The sequence below is a fragment of the Cyclopterus lumpus genome, chromosome 16 (assembly GCF_009769545.1).
Source record: "Cyclopterus lumpus isolate fCycLum1 chromosome 16, fCycLum1.pri, whole genome shotgun sequence".
In the NCBI taxonomy this organism is placed as follows: domain Eukaryota; kingdom Metazoa; phylum Chordata; class Actinopteri; order Perciformes; family Cyclopteridae; genus Cyclopterus; species Cyclopterus lumpus.
This window is the reverse complement of record NC_046981.1, coordinates 1,188,306-1,215,876: the sequence shown is the minus strand read 5'-3', so window position 1 is coordinate 1,215,876 and position 27,571 is coordinate 1,188,306. Positions and strand designations below refer to the sequence as shown.

Genomic DNA, 27,571 nt, shown 5'->3' with positions numbered 1-27,571 from the left:
GTGAGCTTCACGCCGCTAGATGACCGATCTCCTCCCGGTAGAAGCACGGGTGCCCCGCCGTTCTCCGGTAACTAGTCGCTCTCAACTCTCGGGCGGATGAACCGAGCCCACCGGAGACCAGACGCCCGCTGCCGCCGGTAACCGGCTCCGTTCGCCCGGTGTTCCGGTAGTTTTCTAGGGTCCAGAAACATTTTTACCCCGCAGCCTCTCCCGGTGCAGCGACACGGTAACCGGACCACACACGCAAACGTAAAGCAGCAGCAACTTGTTGCCGGTTGCCGGTTGCCGGAGCCTCAGGGAGGATGCACGGAGCCGCGGTGCTGCTGCTGCTGCTCAGCGGCCGCGCCGCGTTCACGGCCGCCATGTCCCTGAACGCACCGCGGGACCGGACCGCCGTGACAGGTAACGATTACCGTGAACGGTGTGTTTGACCTCTGACCCCGTTAGACGCCTGGCCCGTTGCCGTGGTAACAGCGGGCCTAATCCGATGGCATTAGCAGTTCCGGGTTTATTTTAGACTATTTAAACACTTTATTAGTTTTATACCTACCAAAAGGTCATGTTGTTGTTGTTGTTGTTGTTGTTGTTGATCGATTCTGTGAACACAATGAATATTTATAAAGAAATATTACAAATTAATTCATGTAAAGCTCATCTAAATTAATAATGGTTGAGGTCATCAGGTCAAATATTTGACTTTATTTATTGTTGTTATTATATTTTAGTATTTATGATCTGTTATTGTCATTAAAACATTTTTTATTACTATTGACGTTATAAGAATTTATAATAATGATCCTTTTTCATTGTTTTTATTATGATACTAATTATCATAATTGTGTATTATTTATTGTTATTGTATTTTGTATTTTATAATAATAATAATAATAATAATTGTTATTAGTATTATTATTATAACAAACTAATTATATTATATATTTAAATTGTTTATCATCGTGAGCAGAATAATAACACAAAACATTTAAAAGGTAAAAATCAGCTGACATATTGTCCCAGTTCATGTTCCCAGTTCACCCAGTCTGTGTCCTCAGGTGTAGACAGACGGCAGCGCCCCCTGCTGGAGAAAACACGTCCCTTTGTCCTGGTGGGCGGAAAGAGGAGGAGCCTCGCCGAAGCTCTGCAGGTCAGACACGCCTCCAGCAGGTCAAAGGTCACCTGACTTTATACTGGTTCATTACTGGTGTTCTACTGGTTCATTACTGGTGTTCTACTGGTTAATTACTGGTGTTCTACTGGTTAATTACTGGTGTTCTACTGGTGTTCTACTGGTTCATTACTGGTGTTCTACTGGTTCATTACTGGTGTTCTACTGGTTCATTACTGGTGTTCTACTGGTTCATTACTGGTGTTCTACTGGTTCATTACTGGTTAATTACTGGTGTTCTACTGGTTAATTACTGGTGTTCTACTGGTTCATTACTGGTGTTCTACTGGTTCATTACTGGTTCATTACTGGTGTTCTACTGGTTAATTACTGGTGTTCTACTGGTTCATTACTGGTGTTCTACTGGTTCATTACTGGTGTTCTACTGGTTCATTACTGGTTCATTACTGGTGTTCTACTGGTTCATTACTGGTGTTCTACTGGTTAATTACTGGTGTTCTACTGGTTAATTACTGGTGTTCTACTGGTTCATTACTGGTTCATTACTGGTGTTCTACTGGTTAATTACTGGTGTTCTACTGGTTAATTACTGGTGTTCTACTGGTTAATTACTGGTTAATTACTGGTGTTCTACTGGTTCATTACTGGTTCATTACTGGTGTTCTACTGGTTAATTACTGGTGTTCTACTGGTTTATTACTGGTTCATTACTGGTGTTCTACTGGTTCATTACTGGTTCATTACTGGTGTTCTACTGGTTAATTATTGGCGTTCTACTGGTTCATTACTGGTGTTCTACTGGTTCATTACTGGTGTTCTACTGGTTCATTACTGGTTCATTACTGGTGTTCTACTGGTTCATTACTGGTGTTCTACTGGTTCATTATTGGTTCATTACTGGTGTTCTACTGGTTCATTACTGGTTCATTACTGGTGTTCTACTGGTTAATTATTGGCGTTCTACTGGTTCATTACTGGTGTTCTACTGGTTCATTACTGGTGTTCTACTGGTTCATTACTGGTTCATTACTGGTGTTCTACTGGTTCATTACTGGTGTTCTACTGGTTCATTATTGGTTCATTACTGGTGTTCTACTGGTTCATTACTGGTGTTCTCCTGGTTCATTACTGGTGTTCTACTGGTTCATTACTGGTGTTCTCCTGGTTCATTACTGGTGTTCTCCTGGTTCATTACTGGTGTTCTACTGGTTCATTACTGGTGTTCTACTGGTTCATTACTGGTGTTCTCCTGGTTCATTACTGGTGTTCTACTGGTTCATTACTGGTGTTCTACTGGTTCATTACTGGTTAATTACTGGTGTTCTACTGGTTCATTACTGGTGTTCTCCTGGTTCATTACTGGTGTTCTACTGGTTCATTACTGGTATTCTACTGGTTCATTACTGGTGTTCTACTGGTTCATTACTGGTATTCTACTGGTTAATTACTGGTGTTCTACTGGTTAATTACTGGTGTTCTACTGGTTCATTACTGGTGTTCTACTGGTTCATTACTGGTATTCTACTGGTTAATTACTGGTGTTCTACTGGTTAATTACTGGTGTTCTACTGGTTCATTACTGGTGTTCTACTGGTTAATTACTGGTGTTCTACTGGTTCATTATTGGTTCATTACTGGTGTTCTACTGGTTCATTACTGGTGTTCTACTGGTTCATTACTGGTTCATTACTGGTGTTCTACTGGTTCATTACTGGTGTTCTACTGGTTCATTATTGGTTTATTATTGGTTCATTACTGGTTCATTATTAATTCATTACTGGTGTTCTACTGGTTCATTACTGGTTCATTATTGGTTCATTACTGGTTCATTATTAATTCATTACTGGTGTTCTACTGGTTCATTACTGGTGTTCTACTGGTTAATTACTGGTGTTCTACTGGTTCATTACTGGTTCATTATTGGTTCATTACTGGTGTTCTCCTGGTTCATTACTGGTGTTCTACTGGTTCATTACTGGGGTTCTACTGGTTCATTAGTGGTGTTCTACTGGTTCATTACTGGTTAATTACTGGTGTTCTACTGGTTCATTACTGGTGTTCTACTGGTTAATTACTGGTGTTCTACTGGTTAATTACTGGTGTTCTACTGGTTCATTACTGGTGTTCTACTGGTTCATTACTGGGGTTCTACTGGTTCATTACTGGTGTTCTACTGGTTCATTACTGGTTAATTACTGGTGTTCTACTGGTTCATTACTGGTGTTCTACTGGTTCATTACTGGTTAATTACTGGTGTTCTACTGGTTCATTACTGGTTAATTACTGGTGTTCTACTGGTTCATTACTGGGGTTCTACTGGTGTGTTGCTGTGGTTTCACTGGTCCTGAGCTCAGTCTGGTTGCTATAGTAACATACTGGTATTTCTATTCAGTCTTCACAAACAATACGAGTAAAGTTTTTATTCAATCTAGTAAAGCGATCAAAGAGTTCTGTTGATGTTAGTCTGAGGAGCTCCTGGATTAAGATTGATTAATGTAATCCTGTTTCCATGAACACGAGGTGCGTGGTCCAGAACACAGGAGGAGGAACAGGAAGTCTTCGTGTCCTCCATTCACTGAACGCCTCTCTGCAGGAGAGAGGGAGGACGTTTTCACCAGGAGCTTCCTGCAGGAAGGGGGGGGGGGTGTTAGAGGACGGACACTTCCTGTGCAGCTGACAGAAGCTCTGAGATCATTTCCTTTAGAATCCCCCCACCCTGACTCCACCCGGTCGGGAGGAAACAAGGAGAAAGATCGGAAATTACAATCAATCACTTTACTAGTGTTTGAGTTTCTGAGCTGAAACTAGCAGCCAATCAGAATGACTCTACTCTCTGGTTGTATAGAAGTCTATGCTTCATGTGTTAAAGCTGCATTCTCTCTCCTGACCACCAGGGGGCGACTCCTCTGGTTGTATAGAAGTCTATGCTTCATGTGTTAAAGCTGCATTCTCTCTCCTGACCACCAGGGGGCGACTCCTCTGGTTGTATAGAAGTCTATGCTTCATGTCTTAAAGCTGCATTCTCTCTCCTGACCACCAGGGGGCGACTCCTCTGGTTGTATAGAAGTCTATGCTTCATGTGTTAAAGCTGCATTCTCTCTCCTGACCACCAGGGGGCGACTCCTCTGGTTGTATAGAAGTCTATGCTTCATGTGTTAAAGCTGCATTCTCTCTCCTGACCACCAGGGGGTGACTCCTCTGGTTGTATAGAAGTCTATGCTTCATGTGTTAAAGCTGCATTCTCTCTCCTGACCACCAGGGGGCGACTCCTCTGGTTGTATAGAAGTCTATGCTTCATGTGTTAAAGCTGCATTCTCTCTCCTGACCACCAGGGGGGGGGGGTGACTCCTCTGGTTGTATAGAAGTCTATGCTTCATGTTAACATTACTCCTCTTCTTCTGTTGTGGTCGGCTGCTCTAAGCTTCAGAGTCTGCAGCTCTGACCTCATCATACTGTGTGTGTGTGTGTGTGTGTGTGTGTGTGTGTGTGTGTGTGTGTGTGTGTGTGTGTGTGTGTGTGTGTGTGTGTGTGTGTGTGTGTGTGTGTGTGTGTGTGTGTGTGTGTGTGTGATGACTCACCCCCCCCACCCTGCTCCACAATGACTCGAGAAAACAAACTCGCCTCAGAGAGGAATTCTGCTGGTTCTACAGGAACCTTAAAACTTCTCGGTTCCTCCTCAGCTGTTATATTTACATATTAATAAACACGCTAATATCTATTAAGTGTCTTCTGGTTTCAGAGCTTCTCCTGAAACCAGAAGAACTCAAAGAGTTGTTGTGAAAACAGACCATAATGATCTCCAGATGAGTCGTGAGAAGCTGCTTCATTTCTTTATGACTACACATTAAAGTCAGTAATCTGATTAAAGTTCAAACATTAAAAGAGAGACGTAAAAAATAAAAGGTTTTTAATGAAATGTCACAATTTAACGCGTTCATCACACGTGATGCGTTCAAGGATCGTCGGAAAAGATGAAAATCCAACGTTATTGACTGTTTTTACAGCTTCTGGCTGGTTTTCGGGGTTCAGACGGTCAACCAATCAGATCTCTTAAAACTCGTCTCCTTTATTATTGAATGACAGCTGATCGAAACACAGTTATTGTTCCCAAAACACACACACACACACACACACACACACACACACACACACACACACACACATGAAAGCGAGGAGGGCGTTGGACAGGAAGTCCCCATTAACGGGCGGGAAAGCTGATTGGATAACGGATGTACTTCAGCCCCGCCCCTTTCCCAGAGCAGAAGAAAGCGACAACATAAAGAATGGTTGACGCAGACTGAGGCAGATCCTGGACCATTTGTTATGTTGTCGCTTTCTTTTGATGGTTCCCCTCTCCTCTTTCTTTTGATGGTTCTCCTCTTTCATTTGATGGTTCCCCTCTCCTCTTTCATTTGATGGTTCCCCTCTCCTCTTTCATTTGATGGTTCTCCTCTCCTCTTTCATTTGATGGTTCCCCTCTCCTCTTTCATTTGATGGTTCTCCTCTCCTCTTTCATTTGATGGTTCCCCTCTCTTTCATTTGATGGTTCCCCTCTCCGTCCTGGAGAACGTTCATGTTTTTGTTCTGTGTGAACGTCACAACCGAGACCTCGTCCCGGTAAACAACGGTTCTCTTCCCGTCTGTCCTCAGGACGGCCACCCGGACCGGCTGCAGTGCGGACTGGAGGTGGGGGGGCGTCTCTTCCTGCTGGACCTGGAGAAGAACCAGTGAGTCTCAGATTTACAGGGTGACCCTAAACGCGACGCGAACGTGACGCGTGTGTGTTGTCTCCCCAGCGACCTGCTTCCCAAACCGCCCAACGTCTTCTACTACCTGCCCAACGGCACCGGGGTGTCTCTGAGCACCGATCCCGTGGTGAGTCAGTGAACGCACCGCCAGAGAGAGAGGCGCCTCTTCAGGGTTTCCTGCCGTGACCCGTGTGTGTGTGTGTGTGTGTGTGTGTGTGTGTGTGTGTGTGTGTGTGTGTGTGTGTGTGTGTGTGTGTGTGTGTGTGTGTGTGTGTGTGTGTGTGTGTGTGTGTGTGTGTGTGTGTGTGTGTGTGTGCAGACTCACTGTTATTACCACGGAAACGTCAGAGGATTCCCTCAGTCCAGAGTGGCTCTGAGCACCTGCTCCGGTCTGCGGTCAGTCCCCACACCTAGTACTAGTACACACACACATAGTACTAGTACACACACACCTAGTAATAGTACACACACACCTAGTAATAGTACACACACACACACCTGGTACTAGTACACACACACACCTGGTACTAGTACACACACACCTGGTACTAGTACACACACACCTAGTACTAGTACACACACACCTGGTACTAGTATACACACACACCTGGTACTAGTACACACCTAGTACTAGTACACACCTAGTACTAGTACACACACCTGGTACTAGTACACACCTAGTACTAGTACACACACCTGGTACTAGTACACACCTAGTACTAGTACACACCTAGTACACACACACCTAGTACTAGTACACACACACACCTGGTACTAGTACACACCTAGTACTAGTACACACACCTGGTACTAGTAAACACACACCTGGTACTAGTACATGCACCTGGTACTAGTACACACCTAGTACTAGTACACACCTAGTACTAGTACACACACCTGGTACTAGTACACACCTAGTACTAGTACACACCTAGTACTATTACACACCTAGTACTGGTATACACACACCTGGTACTAGTACACACCTAGTACTAGTACACACACCTGGTACTAGTAGACACCTAGTACTAGTACACGCATCTGGTACTAGTACACGCATATGGTACTAGTAGACACACCTGGTACTAGTAAACACACACCTGGTACTAGAACTAGCAAGATTCAAAGTCGGTAACCAATCAGAATACATGGACCAGTGTATTCTGCGGGTTCTAAGCAGAACGTATCTGAACTTGTTGTTGTTTACTGAACAAACAGCAGCTTACAGCACGACCTGCTGACTCCTAAACCTGAACCCCTTCCCCCGGTTTGTCCCGAGTCTAGGACCGACCCAGGATCTGGATCAGCGTAGGTGACCTCTGACCTCCTGCAGCCCGCTGTGGAGGCCGCAGGAGGATCAGCTGCAGGACCCGGTCCAGGTTTCTGGGTCTCGGGTCAGAGCCGCTGCACACAGAGGCCTCTGTTATGAGATTATGAAGTAATCAGGTTAACGAGAGCAACAACAGCTCCAGTCATAAACTAGTTCTGATCAATTATGAAGCCGATCAAACTGATCGATCAGAGATCCATTAATATCATTAAAGTGAACCACTTCACTCATCTGCTCCACGTTAACAGATTAATACTATATTAATATGATAAACACATTAACATGATTAATAACGCATCAATACAATTATTAATAACGTATTAACATTATGAATAACACGCACATTAATAATAACATTATTAATAACACATTAATATTATTATATTTAATTACACAATAACATTATAAATAACATATTACCATTATTAATAGCACATTTGCATTAATAATTACTTTATTAATAACACGTTCACATAAATAACACATTAATAACGACATTAACACATTAATAACATATTTAACATTGTTTTGAGGGTTATTTTAGTCCCTTTGTGTTCTTTGTGAAGAACCTCCTCAAGCCGCGTGTTCGATTTCCTCCTGCAGCGGCCTCATCGCCTTCAACGCCACTGTGAGCTTTGAGCTGCAGCCCCAGGAGGAGCCCCACCAGCAGGGGGGGGAGGAGGGGGGGGACGGGAGCGGAGGAGGAGGAGCAGGAGCTGGAGCAGGAGGAGGAGCAGGAGGAGCAGGAGGCGTGCACCTGCTGTTCTCCACCAGCCCTCTAGAGGGTGACAGCGCCGGAGGCTGTGGGGTCTCTCACGCTGCTGTGCCCCCGCTCCACAGCTCCACCCACACACACCGGGTGAGACACGAAAACCACGACTCCCAGGGTGCATCTCTCTAAGAAGCATCCAATCACAGAGCTCTGCCAGGAGCTGAGGCTCATGGGTATTGTAGTCCGTGGAGCCGTCCACCAAACAGGCGAGATGTTGAAATACTCCAAAGTGTACTTCATGTACTCTGGGTAGTATCAGTAGTACTTGATGTGTATTTGTTGTGTCTGCAGAGGAGGCGGGACATCCTGTCTGAGACCAAATACATCGAGCTGGTGCTGGTGGCCGATCACCAGGAGGTGAAGTCATTGATTATCAATAATCACGTTCATACATTGGGATCTGAATACCATGACATGTCATGAAGGTGACGCCATGAAGGTGACGCCATGAAGGTGACGTCATGAAGGTGACGTCATGAAGGTGACGCCATGACGTCATGAAGGTGACGTCATGAAGGTGACGTCATGGCGTCACCTTCATGACGTCACCTTCATGACGCCATGACGTCATGAAGGTGACGTCATGAAGGTGACGTCATGGCGTCATGAAGGTGACGTCATGGCGTCATGAAGGTGACGCCATGGCGTCATGAAGGTGACGTCTGTGTTTGTGTTTCAGTTTCTGAACTACCAGAAGAACAATAAAACCATCATCTACCGCATGCTGGACGTGGCCAATCAGGTGGACTGGGTGAGAGAGAGATGCAGTAGAAGAAGAACCGTGTGTCGTTTCAGTTCTACCGTTAGCCTCTTTTTAAGATGCAGTAAAAGAAGAACCGTGTGTCGTTTCAGTTCTACCGTTAGCCTCTTTTTAAGATGCAGAAGAAGAAGAACCGTGTGTCGTTTCAGTTCTACCGTTAGCCTCTTTTTAAGATGCAGTAGAAGAAGAACCGTGTGTCGTTTCAGTTCTACCGTTAGCCTCTTTTTAAGATGCAGAAGAAGAAGAACCGTGTGTCGTTTCAGTTCTACCGTTAGCCTCTTTTTAAGATGCAGTAGAAGAAGAACCGTGCGTTGTTTCAGTTCTACCGTTAGCCTCTTTTTAAGATGCAGTAGAAGAAGAACCGTGTGTCGTTTCAGTTCTACCGTTAGCCTCTTTTTAAGATGCAGAAGAAGAAGAACCGTGTGTCGTTTCAGTTCTACCGTTAGCCTCTTTTTAAGATGCAGTAGAAGAAGAACCGTGTGTCGTTTCAGTTCTACCGTTAGCCTCTTTTTAAGATGCAGTAAAAGAAGAACCGTGTGTCGTTTCAGTTCTACCGTTAGCCTCTTTTTAAGATGCAGTAGAAGAAGAACCGTGTGTTGTTTCAGTTCTACCGTTAGCCTCTTTTTAAGATGCAGTAAAAGAAGAACCGTGTGTCGTTTCAGTTCTACCGTTAGCCTCTTTTTAAGATGCAGAAGAAGAAGAACCGTGTGTTGTTTCAGTTCTACCGTTAGCCTCTTTTTAAGATGCAGAAGAAGAAGAACCGTGTGTCGTTTCAGTTCTACCGTTAGCCTCTTTTTAAGATGCAGAAGAAGAAGAACCGTGTGTCGTTTCAGTTCTACCGTTAGCCTCTTTTTAAGATGCAGTAGAAGAAGAACCGTGTGTCGTTTCAGTTCTACCGTTAGCCTCTTTTTAAGATGCAGTAAAAGAAGAACCGTGTGTCGTTTCAGTTCTACCGTTAGCCTCTTTTTAAGATGCAGTAGAAGAAGAACCGTGTGTCGTTTCAGTTCTACCGTTAGCCTCTTTTTAAGATGCAGTAGAAGAAGAACCGTGTGTCGTTTCAGTTCTACCGGCCTCTGAACGTCCGCGTGGCGCTGACCGGTCTGGAGATCTGGAGCGACCGGGACAAGATCCGGGTGGAGAAGAGTCCCACGGAGACCCTGAACCACTTCCTGGAGTGGAGGACCAGGGAGCTGCTGCCCCGCCTCCGCCACGACAACGCCCAGCTCGTCATGTAAGCTTAACAAAATAAAAGCACCGCCACCCTTAACAAAATAAATGTACCGCCACGCTTAACAAAATAAAAGCATCGGAACGCTCAACTAAATAAATGCACTGACACGCTTTACAATATAAAAGCACCGCAACGCTTAACAAAATAAAAGCATCAGAACGCTCAACTAAATAAAAGCACTGACACGCTTTACAATATAAAAGCACCACCACACTTAACAAAATAAATGCATCGCCACGCTTTACAATATAAATGTACCGCCACGCTTAACAAAATAAAAGCATTGCCACGCTTAACAAAATAAATGCATCAACACGCTTTACAATATAAAAGCACCGCCACACTTAACAAAATAAAAGCATCGCCACGCTTTACAATATAAAAGCACCGCCACGCTTAACAAAATATATTTACAATATAAAAGCACCGCCACGCTTAACAAAATAAAAGCATCACCATGCTTAACTAAATAAAAGCACCGTCACGCTTTACAATATAAATGCATCGCCAAGCTTAACAAAATTAAAGCACCGCCACGCTTTACAAAATAAAAGCATCGCCATGCTTAACAAAATAAAAGCACCGTCACGCTTTACAATATAAATGCATCGCCAAGCTTAACAAAATTAAAGCACCGCCACGCTTTACAAAATAAAAGCATCGCCATGCTTAACTAAATAAAAGCACCGTCACGCTTTACAATATAAATGCATCGCCAAGCTTAACAAAATTAAAGCACCGCCACGCTTTACAAAATAAATGCATCGCCACGCTTAACAAAATTAAAGCACCGCCACGCTTTACAAAATAAAAGCAGCGCTAAGCTTAACAAAATAAAAGCACTGGTCTGGATTGTGGCGAGTGTACTTTGGGCTTTGCAGGGGCGGCTCCTTCGACGGCACCACGGTGGGAATGGCGTCGCAGTCGTCCATGTGCTCCAGAGACCGGTCTGGAGGAGTCAACGTGGTGAGTCTTTATTCCTACCTTCACCAACACACACTGTCTGTCTGAACACCTGTATGTCTGAACACCTGTCTGTCTGAACCTGTCTGTCTCTCAGGACCACCTGGTCAGCGTGCTGGGCGTGGCCTCCACTGTTGCTCATGAGCTCGGTCATAACTTGGGGATGAGTCACGACACCGCCGAGCGCCGCTGCTCCTGTCAGAACGAACGGCGGCTCGGAGGATGCATCATGGAGCCTTCAACCGGGTCAGCACCAGAACACTGAACCCGGGTCAGCACCAGAACACTTAATACGTGAATGAGTACATGAAGTGCCTAACCCCGTGACCTCTGACCTCTGACCCCAGCTTCCTGCCCGGGCAGCAGTTCAGCAGCTGCAGCGCTGCAGACCTGTCCGTCAGCCTGCTGCACGGCGGCGGCATGTGTCTGTTCAACGTGCCGCCGCCGGACCGCCTGCTGGGAGGACCTCGCTGTGGGAACCTGTACGTGGAGACGGGGGAGCAGTGTGACTGTGGGCTGCTGGAGGTATGCCTGTCTTTCTGCCTGTGTGCCTGTCTGTCTGTCTGTCTGTCTGTCTGTGTGTCTGCTCGTCTGTCTACCTGTCTGTCTGCCTGTGTGTCTGTCTGTCTGTCTGTCTGTCTGTGTGTCTGCTCGTCTGTCTACCTGTCTGTCTGCCTGTGTGTCTGCCTGTGTGTCTGCCTGTCTGTGTGTCTGTCTGCCTGTGTGTCTGCCTGTGTGTCTGCCTGTCTGTCTGCCTGTCTATCTCTCTATCTATCGCGGTACCTGTCTGTCGGTCTCTACATTGCTGATTAAAACCAAACTGTCCAATCAGGACGCAGGTTCATCGTTCTTCCTGTTGATGTGTTGCTGTGCTCTGATTGGTCAGGAGTGTGAGGACCTCTGCTGTAACGCCTCCACCTGTCGGCTTGTTGCTGGAGCGCAGTGTTCATCAGACGGCATCTGTTGTCATGACTGCAAGGTCCCACTGACACACACACACACACACACACGCACTCTTTCTCACACACACACACACACACTCTCTTACACACACACACACTCTCACACACACACACACACACACGCACACACACACACACACACACACACACTAAAGTCCTCCCTCCTCCCCAGCTCCGGGCTGCTGGTTCGGTGTGTCGTGATTCGCTGGGAGAGTGCGACCTCCCAGAGTTCTGCACAGGCTCCTCCCCCTACTGCCCCCCCAACGTCTTCCTGCAGAACGGGGAGCTCTGCGAGGACGACGCCTCCTACTGCTACGAAGGGGTCTGTGCCAGCATGCACACCCAGTGCCAGATGCTGTGGGGACCCAGTAAGACCAGTTCATATTAAAGTAAACCAGTTTATATTAAACCTGTGTCTCTCTCTCTCTCTCTCTCTAATGTCTCTCTCTCTCTCTCTCTCTCTCTTTCTCTCTGAGCGTGAGGTCGGAGGTTGGGAGCGGAGAGCGTCATGTTCGGAGTTGACGGTGTTTTTTCCCGTGTGTCTCGTAGTGAGTGTAGATCAGTGTATGTGTCGGTGTCGAGTGGGGTACTGTGTGCACGAGGGGGGTTTGGTGGGTTGAGTGTGGGTGTTTGCGAGATGGACTTGAGCTGGCTCACACGCAGGCACGGGATTCGGCTTATGCCGGTGTTCCCGTGCTCGGTGGAGGACTGCAGCCTGGTGGTGGGGGAGGTGGTGGGCTACAGCAGCGTGAAGTCCGCTGTGGTCTTGTTCCTGGACAGCGTCAGTAAGGTCAACACGGTGGTGGAGAGCGGGGTCGTGGTGTTCAACACACACGTCCCCGTCTCTCCCCTGGTCACGGCGGCGGTGAGGGTGACGGTGGCGAACGTGCCGCCGTTCGTGAAGGACGAGGTACTGGTGGGGGAGCTGTCGAAGCACGGGAGGGTCACGTCCCAGGTGAGGAAGATGTCCTCTGGGAGCAGCTCTCCACTACTAAAGCACGTGGTGTCGCACAGGAGGCAATGCTTCATGGTGCTTCATGGCAGGAGCGAGGACTTGGACATCACTTTCACGGTGAGAGCTGATAACTCTCTTTTTATCATTTCTGCAAAAACTGACAGTATGAAGTGTTTTAACTGTGGGAGGGAAGGACATCAGAGCAGGGCCTGTCCTCGGAGGAAGGCTGGTGGACAGGACGACACCAGGGGGGACCCCAAAGACGGAGAGGACACGGAGGGGGGTCGGGAGCAGCAACAGGAGGAGGCAGGTGGGGTGAAGCAGGTGAACACAGAGCGGGGAAGTGGGGGGAAGCAGGTGATCACAGAGCGGGGAAGTGGGGGGAAGCAGGTGATCACAGAGCGGGGAAGTGAGGGGAAGCAGGTGATCACAGAGCGGGGAAGTGGGGGGAAGCAGGTGACCACAGAGCGGGGAAGTGGGGGGAAGCAGGTGATCACAGAGAGGGGAAGTGGGGGGAAGCAGGTGAACACAGAAGGGGCAGAGGTGGGGCAGCAGGAGGAAGAAGAAGGGTCTGAGATGGGTCAGCAGCAGGAGGAGGAAGAGGAAGAAGAAGGGGCTGAGGTGGAGGGGGAGAGGGCAGGTGTAGTACTGCAGGTGGAAGAAGAGGGGGCAGGGGCGGCCCAGGGGGGAGCACATATTCAGGAGGACAGCCAGGGGTGCACTGGAGGACAGGTGGAGGTGGGTAGGGGGCAGGAAGGAGGAGGGAATGAAAAGTGTGGGCAGGTCATGGTAGGAGACAGTGAGGTGGAGATGGAGGAGGGTGAGGAGAAGCTTTATCCTCTGAAGAGGAAGGCCGGGGGGGACGAGGAAGGCTCGCAGAAAAAAAAGGGACCTTTGGGCAAAGGGTATGAGTCTGAGTCCAGTATGGACGAGGACTCTGTGGCAGAGAGTGGGTCCTCTGATGACTGACTGTCAGAGGGAATATAGTCTGGCCAGGCTGAAATGGTTCCTCAAAGACACAAAGAATAGGAAGTGTGAAGTGGAGAAGCACTTCACCGATCTGCCAAAACTGATTAAATCTATCCGGCTTCACATGAAGAACAAGACGAAGAGAGGTTTTACACGCCAGGAGATCTATAGGCTTCAGAAGATCAGGACAGTGGTGAATAAAGGGCTGAAGGAGGAGGCTGACAGCCAAGCACAGGAGGCCGGAAATCCAGAGGAGCAGCCCGGAGGAGCAGCCCGGAGGAGCGACCCAGAGGAGCAGCACGGAGGAGCGACCCAGAAGAGCAGCCCAGAGGAGCAGCCCAGAGGAGCAGCACGGAGGAGCGACCCAGAAGAGCAGCCCAGAGGAGCAGCCCAGAGGAGCAGCACGGAGGAGCGACCCAGAAGAGCAGCCCGGAGGAGCGACCCAGAGGAGCAGCATGGAGGAGCGACCCAGAAGAGCAGCCCAGAGGAGCAGCCCGGAGGAACGACCCGGAGGAGCAGCCCGGAGGGGGGCAGGGAGGGATAAACGTGGGCAGGAGGCTGAGGTCGAGTTGGCAGACGGTGAGGTTGGCATGGAGGTGGATGAGGAGAAGAGTCAGGCTCACCGTCTGAAGAGGAAGAGTAGGGAGGATGAGGAAAGCTCGCAGGCTAAGAAGGGGGCTTCGGGTAAAGGGGAGGAGGAGTCTGAGGCCAGTTTGGAGGAGGACTCCTACTCAGATGCTGAGGGTGACTCTGTGATGAGGAGGATGAGAGGCCAGGAGTGTACAGCGTGGGCAGGATAAGGGGGTATCTAGTCAGGACCAAGAACCAGAGGGTGGTGATAGAGAACCACTTCTCTGACATGCCGAGGCTCGCTAGGTCCATTAGGCACCACATGGCCGGTAAAGCAGGTAAAAGCTTTACAAAGCAGGAGGGCTACAGACTTAGAAAGATAGCGCAGAATTTGGAGAGAGTGCTGAGGGAGGGTGAGGAGGTCCTGCAGAAACTTCCAGAGGCGGCGGTGGCTTCCCTGCTCGGAGGACGAGGACGAGGGAGAGATGCTGCAGGAAGAGGAGAAGGACGGGACGGAGAGGCTGCAGGAGAGGAGAAGGACGGGACGGAGAGGCTGCAGGAGAAGGAGAAGGAGGTTGAGAAGAAGATGCTGCAGGAGGAGGAGGAGGAGGTTGAGAAGAAGATGCTGCAGGAGGGTGGAAGAAGAGGAAACTCCCGACTCCATACTGAGTGGGGTCTCAGGACCACCTATCAGGGACACAAAGGGTGTTGAGGGTTTTTGTTGTTGGGTTTAGTTGGTTAATCTGTCTGTATGTTCGTATTGTTCTATGTCAAAATAAAGTTTTTGTAAAAATCAAAATCTCTGTCTCTCTCTCTCTGTCTCTCTCTCTCTGTCTCTCTCTCTCAGATGCCACCAGAGCTCCAGCTGTTTGTTTCTCATCCGTCAACAAACAAGGAAACAAATATGGAAACTGTGGTCAGCTGACCAACGGCTCCTACATCCCCTGTGGGAACTCGTACGTACACACAGTACACACAGTACACACAGTACACAGAAGTACACAGAAAACTCTGCTGACATCACTTCCTGTTCTCTGCAGTGACGTCCACTGTGGGCGGATCCAGTGTCGAGGGGGGAGGGAGCGCCCCCTGCTGGGCACCAACGCAGAGATCCTCACCACCAAGGTGCGCTTCAACCACAGCGACCTGGTCTGCAGAGGAACCTTCTTCCACCTGGGAGACGACGTGTCAGATCCCGCCACCGTGGCCCAGGGCACCGCCTGCAGCGCCGGGAAGGTCGGGCGCCGCCCTCTGTTGCGCAAGAAGTTAGTAAAACTTGTGAGAAATTTAAAAGTGATTTTGTGTTTTTAAGGCCTGTTTGAACCAGAAGTGTCAGGACGCGTCCGTGTTCGGGGTGGAGGACTGTCACAGGAAGTGCAACGGTCACGGGGTGAGTGGAGAACTATTAAAGCTGCATTCTCTCTCCTGACCACCAGGGGGCGACGCCTCTGGTTGTATAGAAGTCTATGCTTCATGTGTTAACGCTGCATTCTCTCTCCTGACCACCAGGGGGCGATTTCTCTGGTTGTAAAGAAGTCTATGCTTCACGTGTTAAAGCTGCATTCTCTCTACTGACCACCAGGGGGCGACTCCTCTGGTTGTATAGAAGTCTATGCTTCATGTGTTGAAGCTGCATTCTCTCTACTGACCACCAGGGGGCGACTCTTCTGGTTGTATAGAAGTCTATGCTTCATGTGTTAAAGCTGGCAAAGGCTAAAAAAACAACCATCATCGTCATCATTTGTAACGATGAGCTCTTGAAATGTGGATGTCGGTCGGAATGGATCAGAGCGCACGCACAGATGCAGCAGATGGAAACAAAAGCAGAACCAGACAATAAAAACAGTGTGTGTGTGTGTGTGTGTTCCAGGTGTGCAACAGTAACCAGAACTGTCACTGTGAGGTGGGCTGGGCTCCACCTGACTGCAGGTACTCGGGTCACGGAGGCAGCGTGGACAGCGGACCGGCCCGAGCTGGTGGAGGTAAGTCACTCTGTCCTCACCTTGTCATCCCTCTGTCCTCACCCTGTCATCTCTCTGTCCTCACCCTGTCATCACCCTGTCCTCACCCTTTCATCTCTCTGTCCTCACCCTGTCATCCCTCTGTCCTCACCCTTTCATCTCTCTGTCATCACCCTGTCATCACCCTGTCCTCACCCTGTCATCCCCCTGTCCTCACCCTGTCATCCCCCTGTCCTCACCCTGTCATCTCTCTGTCCTCACCCTGTCCTCACCCTGTCATCACCCTGTCATCACTCTGTCCTCACCCTGTCATCACCCTGTCATCACCCTGTCCTCACCCTGTCATCCCCCTGTCCTCACCCTGTCATCCCCCTGTCCTCACCCTGTCATCCCTCTGTCCTCACCCTGTCATCACCCTGTCATCCCCCTGTCCTCACCCTGTCATCCCCCTGTCCTCACCCTGTCATCTCTCTGTCCTCACCCTGTCATCACCCTGTCATCACTCTGTCCTCACCCTGTCATCCCCCTGTCCTCACCCTGTCATCACCCTGTCATCCCCCTGTCCTCACCCTGTCATCCCCCTGTCCTCACCCTGTCATCCCTCTGTCCTCACCCTGTCCTCACCCTGTCATCCCCCTGTCCTCACCCTGTCATCCCCCTGTCATATCTTTGTCCTCACCCTGTCATCCCCCTGTCCTCACCATGTCATCCCCGTCATCTCTTTGTCCTCACCCTGTCATCCCTCTGTCATCCCTTTGTCCTCACCCTGTCATCCCTCTGTCATCTCTTTGTCCTCACCCTGTCATCCCTCTGTCATCTCTTTGTCCTCACCCTGTCATCCCCCTGTCCTCACCCTGTCATCTCTTTGTCCTCACCCTGTCATCCCTTTGTCCTCACCCTGTCATCCCTTTGTCCTCACCCTGTCCTCACCCTGTCATCCATTTGTCCTCACTCTGTCCTCACCCTGTCATCCCCCTGTCCTCACCCTGTCATCCCTCTGTCCTCACCCTGTCATCCCCCTGTCCTCACCCTGTCATCTCTCTGTCCTCACCCTGTCATCCCCCTGTCATCTCTTTGTCCTCACCCTATCATCCCTCTGTCCTCACCCTGTCATCCCCTTGTCATCCCCCTGTCCTCACCCTGTCATCCCACTGACCTCACCCTGTCATCACCCTGTCATCCCTCTGTCCTCACCCTGTCATCCCCCTGTCATCTATTTGTCCTCACCCTGTCATCCCTCTGTCCTCACCCTGTCATCCCCCTGTCATCCCTCTGTCATCTCTTTGTCCTCACCCTGTCATCCCTCTGTCATCTCTTTGTCCTCACCCTGTCATCCCTTTGTCCTCACCTTGTCATCCCTTTGTCCTCACCCTGTCATCACATCACCCTGTCATCCCTTTGTCCTCACCCTGTCATCCCTTTGTCCTCACCTTGTCATCCCTTTGTCCTCACCCTGTCATCCCTTTGTCCTCACCTTGTCATCCCGTTGTCATCCCCCTGTCATCCCTTTGTCCTCACCCTGTCATCCCCCTGTCATCCCTTTGTCCTCACCCTGTCATCCCTTTGTCATCACCCTGTCATCCCTTTGTCCTCACCTTGTCCTCACCCTGTCCTCACCCTGTCATCCCTTTGTCCTCACCCTGTCATCCCTTTGTCCTCACCCTGTCCTCACCTTGTCATCCCTTTGTCCTCACTCTGTCATCACATCACCCTGTCATCCCTCTGTCCTCACCCTGTCATCCCTTTGTCCTCACCCTGTCATCCCTCTGTCCTCACCCTGTCATCCCCTTGTCATCCCCCTGTCCTCACCCTGTCATCCCTCTGTCCTCACCCTGTCATCCCCCTGTCATCTATTTGTCATCACCCTGTCATCCCTCTGTCCTCACCCTGTCATCCCTTTGTCCTCACCCTGTCATCCCTCTGTCCTCACCCTGTCATCCCCCTGTCATCCCTTTGTCCTCACCCTGTCATCCCTTTGTCATCACCCTGTCATCCCTTTGTCCTCACCCTGTCCTCACCTTGTCATCCCTTTGTCCTCACCCTGTCATCACATCACCCTGTCATCCCTTTGTCCTCACCCTGTCATCCCTTTGTCCTCACCCTGTCATCACATCACCCTGTCATCCCTTTGTCCTCACCCTGTCATCCCTTTGTCCTCACCCTGTCATCACATCACCCTGTCATCCCTTTGTCCTCACCCTGTCATCCCTTTGTCCTCACCCTGTCATCACATCACCCTGTCATCCCTTTGTCCTCACCCTGTCATCCCTTTGTCATTACCCTGTCATCCCTTTGTCATCACCCTGTCATCCCTTTGTCCTCACCCTGTCATCCCTTTGTCCTCACCCTGTCATCCCTTTGTCATCACCCTGTCATCCCTTTGTCCTCACCCTGTCCTCACCCTGTCATCCCTCTGTCCTCACCCTGTCATCCCTTTGTCCTCACCCTGTCCTCACCCTGTCATCCCTCTGTCCTCACCCTGTCATCCCCCTGTCCTCACCCTGTCATCCCTTTGTCCTCACCCTGTCATCACATCACCCTGTCATCCCCCTGTCCTCACCCTGTCATCCCTTTGTCCTCACCCTGTCATCACATCACCCTGTCATCCCTTTGTCCTCACCCTGTCATCCCCCTGTCCTCACCCTGTCATCCCTCTGTCCTCACCCTGTCCTCACCCTGTCATCCCTCTGTCCTCACCCTGTCCTCACCCTGTCATCCCTTTGTCCTCACCCTGTCCTCACCCTGTCATCCCTCTGTCCTCACCCTGTCATCACATCACCCTGTCATCCCTTTGTCCTCACCCTGTCATCCCTTTGTCCTCACCCTGTCATCACATCACCCTGTCATCCCTTTGTCCTCACCCTGTCATCCCTCTGTCCTCACCCTGTCATCCCTCTGTCCTCACCCTGTCATCCCTTTGTCCTCACCCTGTCATCCCTCTGTCCTCACCCTGTCCTCACCCTGTCATCCCTCCCTCTCAGGCTCCGACCCGGTCAGAGTGGCTCTGCTCGTCATCTTCCTCTTCATCCTGCCCGTGGTGCTCCTCTTCCTCACTCTGCGCTTCCCGCGCTTCCGTCAGAAGTTCTTTTGTCTGGGAGCCGCCAGCCGAGTGCACAAGAGCCGGTGTGTGTGTGTGTGTGTGTGTGTGTGTGTGTGTGTGTGTGTGTGTGTGTGTGTGTGTGTGTGTGTGTGTGTGTGTCTGTCTGTGTTTAGGTGTGTGTGTGTGTGTGTGTGTGTGTGTGTCTCTGTTTAGGTGTGTGTGTGTGTGTGTGTCTGTTTAGGTGTGTTTAGGTGTGTGTCTGTCTCTGTTTAGGTGTGTGTGTGTGTGTGTGTCTGTTTAGGTGTGTGTGTGTGTGTTCTATTAATTGACTTGTCTTATAATCTATCTTAAACTAATGTTTATATATTCTGTTAAATTCATTTCAAACAATACTTTTTATTCAATGTGAATTTTTAATCTTGGATTTCATTTTTAGAATATTTAATTTTTTTCTTGTAAAATAAAAAAAGAAATTTATTCAGACATTTTAAAGTCGATTTGACTTAAAAAAATAATTTATACGATTTAGACTCAAACAGTTTGACAAACCATTATTATTAGTTTTGTCCTAATAGTGTCCTACTTTATATATATATTTATATATATAATACTTTTTTTTTATGACAATAAATATGACTATATATAATGTTAAAGATAAAATGTTATTAATATTATTATACATGACGATAAATATATGATTATATATAATAATTATCTTGCCTAAATATATTTATAAATATTATAATATATGTGTATATATATTATAATTTATTTATATATATTAATATATATTTAAAACAGTTTAAATAATTATTCATGCATTCTTAAATGTGTTTAAAAACTGAACTCATACGAGTCTGGTTTGTTTTCTTACCCATGATGCAGTGTGACTAACTGTGAGATGCTGGGTCTGGAGTTAGACCCCCTGCACGTCTCCAGGTACTCCAGGTCCTCCAGGTCCTGCAGGTCCTGCAGGTCCTGGTCTGTAGTCGGTCCCTGTAGAGTCAGAGAGGTGAAGACAGACTTTAAAAGCTGCCAAATCACATGGTTGGAAGCAGCAAAGGATCATGGGAGTTTGATGTGTTCATGGTTATAATATTGTTATTGTTATCTTCACCTCGCTGACGGCCCCCTCAGATCTGACCACACCTGCAGAGCAAATCCACCTCAGACCTTAAAGCTGCACCTCCTGTAATGTAAGACAACCCTCAGAGAGGATTCTGGGTAATGAAGTCCTCAACGGTTCTCTTTCAGAGTAAAGGTGAGTCGGCCATGTTGAGAGCCATGTGGAAGCAACCGAAGAGCCGCAGCTTTAAGTCTGACCGTGGGTTCACTTTGTGGGTTTGTGAAGTCACGGAGATCCTGAACTCCTCGTGTGGTCATGTGACGTGTTAGTCATGTGACGTGTTAGTTTGGTTTTTAAAGTAGCCATATCTTGTAAACAACAACAAAGCATCACTGATGATCCATAGTGTCGCTTTCCAAAACATCGCAGGAGACGTGAGTTCTCGCGCGTCGGAGCGTCCTTGAATGCGTCGCGGCGGGTGTGTGACGCGGTGTTTTCTGGCTTCAGGACGCCGGTGACGGAGCGAGTGGACGACCGGAACGGAGAGCAGGTCCGACCTCTGAGGTACCACCTGAACCCGCCCACCGACCTCCCGCTGACTCCGCCCACCAAGGAGGTGATTTCAACCAGGAAGTGATGACGTAACGAGAGCTTTGTGTCGTTGTTTTTAATAAAGATGAATGTAAATGTAGGAGGAGCTTCACCTGGTCCACTAACTCCGCCTCTAGATAACTCCTCCTTTTTAAAGGTCTTAACTTTAATTACTGTAAATGTAGTCGACCACAAGGAGGCGCCAACATCTCACATCTCAGTCGTCTCCTGCAGCGGCCTGTTGGGTTCTGAAGGAAGTGACATCACAGCTGCTTCCTGTCAGTGCACATTAACGCGCATCTGCTTGTTTGACCTTTGACCTCCTTTCTCCTGCGCACGTATCAGCTGTCACTCTGCTTCCTGTTTTCTCTCCTATCAGGTTCATGACAGACCTGCTCCTCCCACTAAGCCACTCCCCCCCGACCCCGCCTTAAAACCCCCGCTGCAGGTAACCTCCCCCGACCGCCCCGTGAGGCGCCGGCACGGAGTTCATCCATCGCCTGTGTCGTTGTTGTTGTTGTTGTTGTTGTTCTGGGCTTGTTGTCTGTTGGTCTTCACGGACCAAACCTTTAAATCCGGGGAAAACATCCCCAGAAAAGACTTTTTATATAAATATATAAACTTATATTTATACAAATATACGTTTATATATTTATTTATTGACCTCTTTGACTTTATTGATATTGTTTATTAGTTTGAAGTGTTTGACCTGTCAATCACCCCCCCCCCCCTCTCCCCCAACCTACTGCAAATGGTTCTACCTGCAGTTCACCTTTGAGCCTCATGAGGGAGCTGAATGTTCCGATTGAAACGCGTGACAGTGAACCCAACGCAAACGGCTTCTGTTTGTTTTACTGACGACAGGAAGTGAAATTTAAATATTTTACTTCAAAGCAAATCACGATCACTCATTTCAGTTTGTTTACATTTCAGTTTTTTACATTTCACGTTGTTTACGTTTCTGTGTTGTCACATTTCCTTTCAATGTTTTTAATCTGCATGTAGAACTAATCAGCGTCTGTAATTTGAGATAAAACGCATGTTTCTGTCATCTCCTCTTCCTCCTCTTCCTCTTCCTCCTCTTCCTCTTCCTCCTCACTAACCTTCCAGCTGCTGGGGAGTCGACCAGCTCCACCCAACAAGCCCCTCCCCCCCGACCCCCTCACACCTGGACAGGTAGACCACGCCTGCTAGCACGTAGCTCGTAGCACTTAGCTTGTAGAAGGGAAGTTGATCCTGATCAAGATGATTTTATTGGTGGAATCTGTCAGGTGAGTCGTGATTGGTCGATCACGAGACAGACGTGAGGCGTTCAGGAACAAAAGTGAGCATCGGGCTCGCCAGTTCCTGCTTCTGCTGCTGTCTTTATTCACTAATCAGGACATGGTCTAACCTCACACCAGGACATGGTCTAACCTCACACCAGGACATGGTCTAACCTCACACCAGGACATGGTCTAACCTCACACCAGGACATGGTCTAACCTCACACCAGGACATGGTCTAACCTCACACCCAGGACATGGTCTAACCTCACACCAGGACATGGTCTAACCTCACACCCAGGACATGGTCTAACCTCACATCCAGGACATGGTCTAACCTCACACCCAGGACATGGTCTAACCTCACACCCAGGACATGGTCTAACCTCACACCCAGGACATGGTCTAACCTCACATCCAGGACATGGTCTAACCTCACACCCAGGACATGGTCTAACCTCACACCCAGGACATGGTCTAACCTCACACCCAGGACATGGTCTAACCTCACATCCAGGACATGGTCTAACCTCACACCCAGGACATGGTCTAACCTCACATCCAGGACATGGTCTAACCTCACACCCAGGACATGGTCTAACCTCACATCCAGGACATGGTCTAACCTCACACCCAGGACATGGTCTAACCTCACATCTAGGACATGGTCTAACCTCACACCCAGGACATGGTCTAACCTCACACCCAGGACATGGTCTAACCTCACATCCAGGACATGGTCTAACCTCACACCCAGGACATGGTCTAACCTCACACCCAGGACATGGTCTAACCTCACATCTAGGACATGGTCTAACCTCACACCCAGGACATGGTCTAACCTCACACCCAGGACATGGTCTAACCTCACACCCAGGACATGGTCTAACCTCACACCCAGGACATGGTCTAACCTCACACCCAGGACATGGTCTAACCTCACATCTAGGACATGGTCTAACCTCACACCCAGGACATGGTCTAACCTCACATCCAGTACATGGTCTAACCTCACACCCAGGACATGGTCTAACCTCACACCCAGGACATGGTCTAACCTCACATCCAGGACATGGTCTAACCTCACACCCAGGACATGGTCTAACCTCACACCCAGGACATGGTCTAACCTCACACCCAGGACATGGTCTAACCTCACACCCAGGACATGGTCTAACCTCACACCCAGTACATGGTCTAACCTCACATCTAGGACATGGTCTAACCTCACACCCAGGACATGGTCTAACCTCACACCCAGGACATGGTCTAACCTTACACCAGGACATGGTCTAACCTCACACCCAGGACGTGGTCTAACCTCACACCCAGGACATGGTCTAACCTCACACCCAGGACATGGTCTAACCTCACACCCAGGACATGGTCTAACCTCACACCCAGGACATGGTCTAACCTCACATCCAGTACATGGTCTAACCTCACACCCAGGACATGGTCTAACCTCACACCCAGGACATGGTCTAACCTCACATCTAGGACATGGTCTAACCTCACACCCAGGACATGGTCTAACCTCACATCCAGGACATGGTCTAACCTCACACCCAGGACATGGTCTAACCTCACACCCAGGACATGGTCTAACCTCACATCCAGGACATGGTCTAACCTCACACCCAGGACATGGTCTAACCTCACACCCAGTACATGGTCTAACCTCACACCCAGTACATGGTCTAACCTCACATCTAGGACATGGTCTAACCTCACACCCAGGACATGGTCTAACCTCACACCCAGGACATGGTCTAACCTCACATCCAGGACATGGTCTAACCTCACACCCAGGACATGGTCTAACCTCACATCCAGGACATGGTCTAACCTCACACCCAGGACATGGTCTAACCTCACATCTAGGACATGGTCTAACCTCACACCCAGGACATGGTCTAACCTCACACCCAGGACATGGTCTAACCTCACATCCAGGACATGGTCTAACCTCACACCCAGTACATGGTCTAACCTCACATCTAGGACATGGTCTAACCTCACACCCAGGACATGGTCTAACCTCACACCCAGGACATGGTCTAACCTCACATCCAGGACGTGGTCTAACTTCACACCCAGGACATGGTCTAACCTTACACCAGGACATGGTCTAACCTCACACCCAGGACATGGTCTAACCTCACACCCAGGACATGGTCTAACCTCACACCCAGGACATGGTCTAACCTCACACCCAGGACATGGTCTAACCTCACACCCAGGACATGGTCTAACCTCACACCCCAGCCCGTTCACTTCGCTCGTCTTCAGCCAATCAGCTTGTAGCTCCTTCACTTCGAGCTAAACACTCAAAGTCAGACTGTTTGCTGTGCTGGCTCCTCATTGGTGGAACGAGCTCCCCATTGACATCAGGACAGGAAGTCTCTACAGACTAAAAATACATCTTAGTGACTACACCTTGAATAGGGAAGGTAGAGCCGTAGTAACACTTTAGTAGCACTTAAATGTCTCTTACTGATAGCACTTTGTAGTTTAACACTTTAGCAGCACTTAAATGTCCCTTACCGTTAGCACTTTGTAGTTTAACACTTTGGTAGCACTTAAATGTCTCTTACTGATAGCACTTTGTAGTTTAACACTTTGGTAACACTTAAATGTCCTTTACCGATAGCACTTTGTAGTTTAACACTTTAGCAGCACTTAAATGTCCCTTACCGTTAGCACTTTGTAGTTTAACACTTTGGTAACACTTAAATGTCTCTTACTGATAGCACTTTGTAGTTTAACACTTTGGTAACACTTAAATGTCTCTTACTGATAGCACTTTGTAGTTTAACACTTTGGTAGCACTTAAATGTCTCTTACTGATAGCACTTTGTAGTTTAACGTTATTGAAGAAATGTTACTTTCTTGATTCTTGTTGTTCTGAGTTTGGACTCATGGTTTAATGCACTTATTGTAAGTCGCTTTGGATAAAAGCGTCAGCTAAATGACATGAAATGTAATGTAATGTATATTTATTGATCTCTTTCAGGCTCCTGTTCCATCCAAACCGGTGGTGGCCATGAAGCCCCGCCTCCTGCCCCCGCCCCTCCACCCCGGCTACACCGGCGCCACAAAAGCGCCACAGCACAGAGCCATCGCCCCGGCAACCGGTCGCACCAGGTACGACCAATCAGAGCCTCGGACCCCCAGAGCTGCACAGACGGCTGGAGGGTTTTTATATTCTGACTTTATTATTTATTTTACATACTTTTTACTTTTAATTTCTTTACTAATGTTTTAACATTTCTAGAGAATATTTTAAGTCTAAAAGTAAAAAGAAGTTTTTTCAATTTGTTGTATTAACTGTAGAAATCCTCTTTTCTTCTATAAATGATAAACTCTTTTCTATGCAGACGACTTCCTGTTGTACCCACAAACCCTCAGAAAGTGGACCTGTGTCTTTAACTGATGATGATGAAGATGATGAAGATGACTTCAGACCCACTTTGCACTCAGTTGTCGGATTCTTTTTTCATCCTTCAGGATCTCAGACTGTAAATACATGTTAAAGTGCCTTGCTCAGCAGCACCGGCAGTCGTAGTGCGGACACCCGGGAATCGAACCTCTGACCGACGGCTGTGATATGTTCAGCGGCCCCATCGAGGGTTCAGTGCCTTGCTCAAGGACCCAGAAAGACCCTCTAATGCAGGACCCTCTACTGCTGGACCCTCTACTACAAGACCCTCTACTGCAAAAGTCTCTACTCCAGGACCCTCTACAGCAGGACCCTCTACAGCAGGACCCTCTACTGCAGGACCATCTACTCCAAGACCCTCTACTACAAGACCCTCTACTGCAAAAGTCTCTACTCCAGGACCCTCTACAGCAGGACCCTCTACTGCTGGACCCTCTACTACAAGACCCTCTACTGCAAAAGTCTCTACTCCAGGACCCTCTACCACAAGACCCTTTCCTTGAGGACCATCTACAGGACCATCTACTGGACCTTCTACAGGACCCTTTCCTTGAGGACCCTCTACAGTATCCTTTCCTTGAGGACTCTCTACTGGACCCTCTACAGGACCCTTTCCTTGAGGACCCTCTATTGGACCCTTTCCTTCCGGACCCTTTCCTTGAAGACCCTCTTCAGGACCCTTTCCTTGAGGACCCTCTTCAGGACCCTTTCCTTGAGGACCCTCTTCAGGATCCTTTCCTTGAAGACCCTCTTCAGTACCCTTTCCTTGAGGACCCTCTTCAGGATCCTTTCCTTGAAGACCCTCTTCAGTACCCTTTCCTTGAGGACCCTCTTCAGTACCCTTTCCTTGAGGACCCTCTTCAGGATCCTTTCCTTGAAGACCCTCTTCAGTACCCTTTCCTTGAGGACCCTCTTCAGGATCCTTTCCTTGAGCAGTTTATTATTTATAGTCTTCTAGTTCTCAATAAGTTCTTAAAGGGTTTGAACTAAGGACTCTAGACCTGTGAGGGTCCAGACCTGAAGGACTAAAGGCTGTTCGCGATGTGACAGTTTGAGAAGTGGGAATATTCATATTGTTTTGAAAATATGACTATCATATAAACGCGATATATTATATACTATATAGACTATATTTTTGTGAAAAATATGACTGTTTTGAAATATTATGATTTTAGTTTTTGAATATTATGGACTGTTTCAGGTTTATTCTGACCTGAGCCGACGAGATGTAACGAGTTTAATCTTCACAGTTCAAAGGTTGAGTTTGTTTTCTGCATATCTCACCCTCTGGAAACTCACCCTCTGGACATCTCACCCTCTGCATATCTCACCCTCTGGACATCTCACCCTCTGCATATCTCACCCTCTGCATATCTCACCCTCTGGACATCTCACCCTCTGGAAACTCACCCTCTGCATATCTCACCCTCTGCATATCTCACCCTCTGCATATCTCACCCTCTGGACATCTCACCCTCTGGACATCTCACCCTCTGCATATCTCACCCTCTGCATATCTCACCCTCTGCATATCTCACCCTCTGGACATCTCACCCTCTGGACATCTCACCCTCTGGAAACTCACCCTCTGGACATCTCACCCTCTGGAAACTCACCCTCTGGACATCTCACCCTCTGGACATCTCACCCTCTGCATATCTCACCCTCTGGACATCTCACCCTCTGGACTTTTATGATGTTAGAGGGAATATTTATTTTATGTACTTTAGTTTCTAATAATTACCAAACTGTGTTTTTTAAGTTCATCACAGAATAATTGTTTAAAAAGGGTAAAAACAATAAAAGCACAACTTGAAGAA

The 27,571-nt window shown here is 48.4% G+C and overlaps 1 protein-coding gene and 1 long non-coding RNA gene across 4 annotated transcripts; one reads left to right on the top strand and one right to left on the bottom strand.

Annotated features, from left to right (window-relative positions):
* Nucleotides 1-27,571, top strand: adam15 (ADAM metallopeptidase domain 15). 3 transcript variants are annotated; one of them, XM_034554081.1, is made up of 24 exons: nt 1-402; nt 1,053-1,144; nt 5,777-5,853; nt 5,923-6,001; nt 6,194-6,270; nt 7,808-8,063; nt 8,268-8,333; nt 8,656-8,727; nt 9,798-9,967; nt 10,849-10,933; nt 11,028-11,176; nt 11,278-11,455; nt 11,817-11,909; nt 12,065-12,260; nt 15,234-15,342; nt 15,427-15,622; nt 15,699-15,776; nt 16,257-16,368; nt 19,329-19,470; nt 20,961-21,069; nt 21,424-21,492; nt 22,155-22,220; nt 25,326-25,456; nt 25,690-27,571. In XM_034554081.1, exons 1-24 carry the CDS (start codon nt 303-305, stop codon nt 25,739-25,741), a joined length of 2,754 nt encoding a protein of 917 aa, XP_034409972.1. In that variant the 5' UTR covers nt 1-302; the 3' UTR covers nt 25,742-27,571. The 3 variants fall into 3 exon arrangements, 2 of the variants coding, with proteins under 2 accessions (XP_034409972.1, XP_034409973.1); XM_034554082.1 differs by lacking the exons at nt 21,424-21,492; nt 22,155-22,220 and having other exon boundaries at nt 20,883-21,069; XR_004611251.1 differs by lacking the exons at nt 20,961-21,069; nt 21,424-21,492; nt 22,155-22,220.
* Nucleotides 15,532-20,898, bottom strand: LOC117745630. The gene is made up of 3 exons (XR_004611252.1): nt 20,505-20,898; nt 20,262-20,383; nt 15,532-15,637 (listed from the first exon to the last, which is right to left on the bottom strand). It is a non-coding gene; the product is annotated as an uncharacterized LOC117745630 (long non-coding RNA).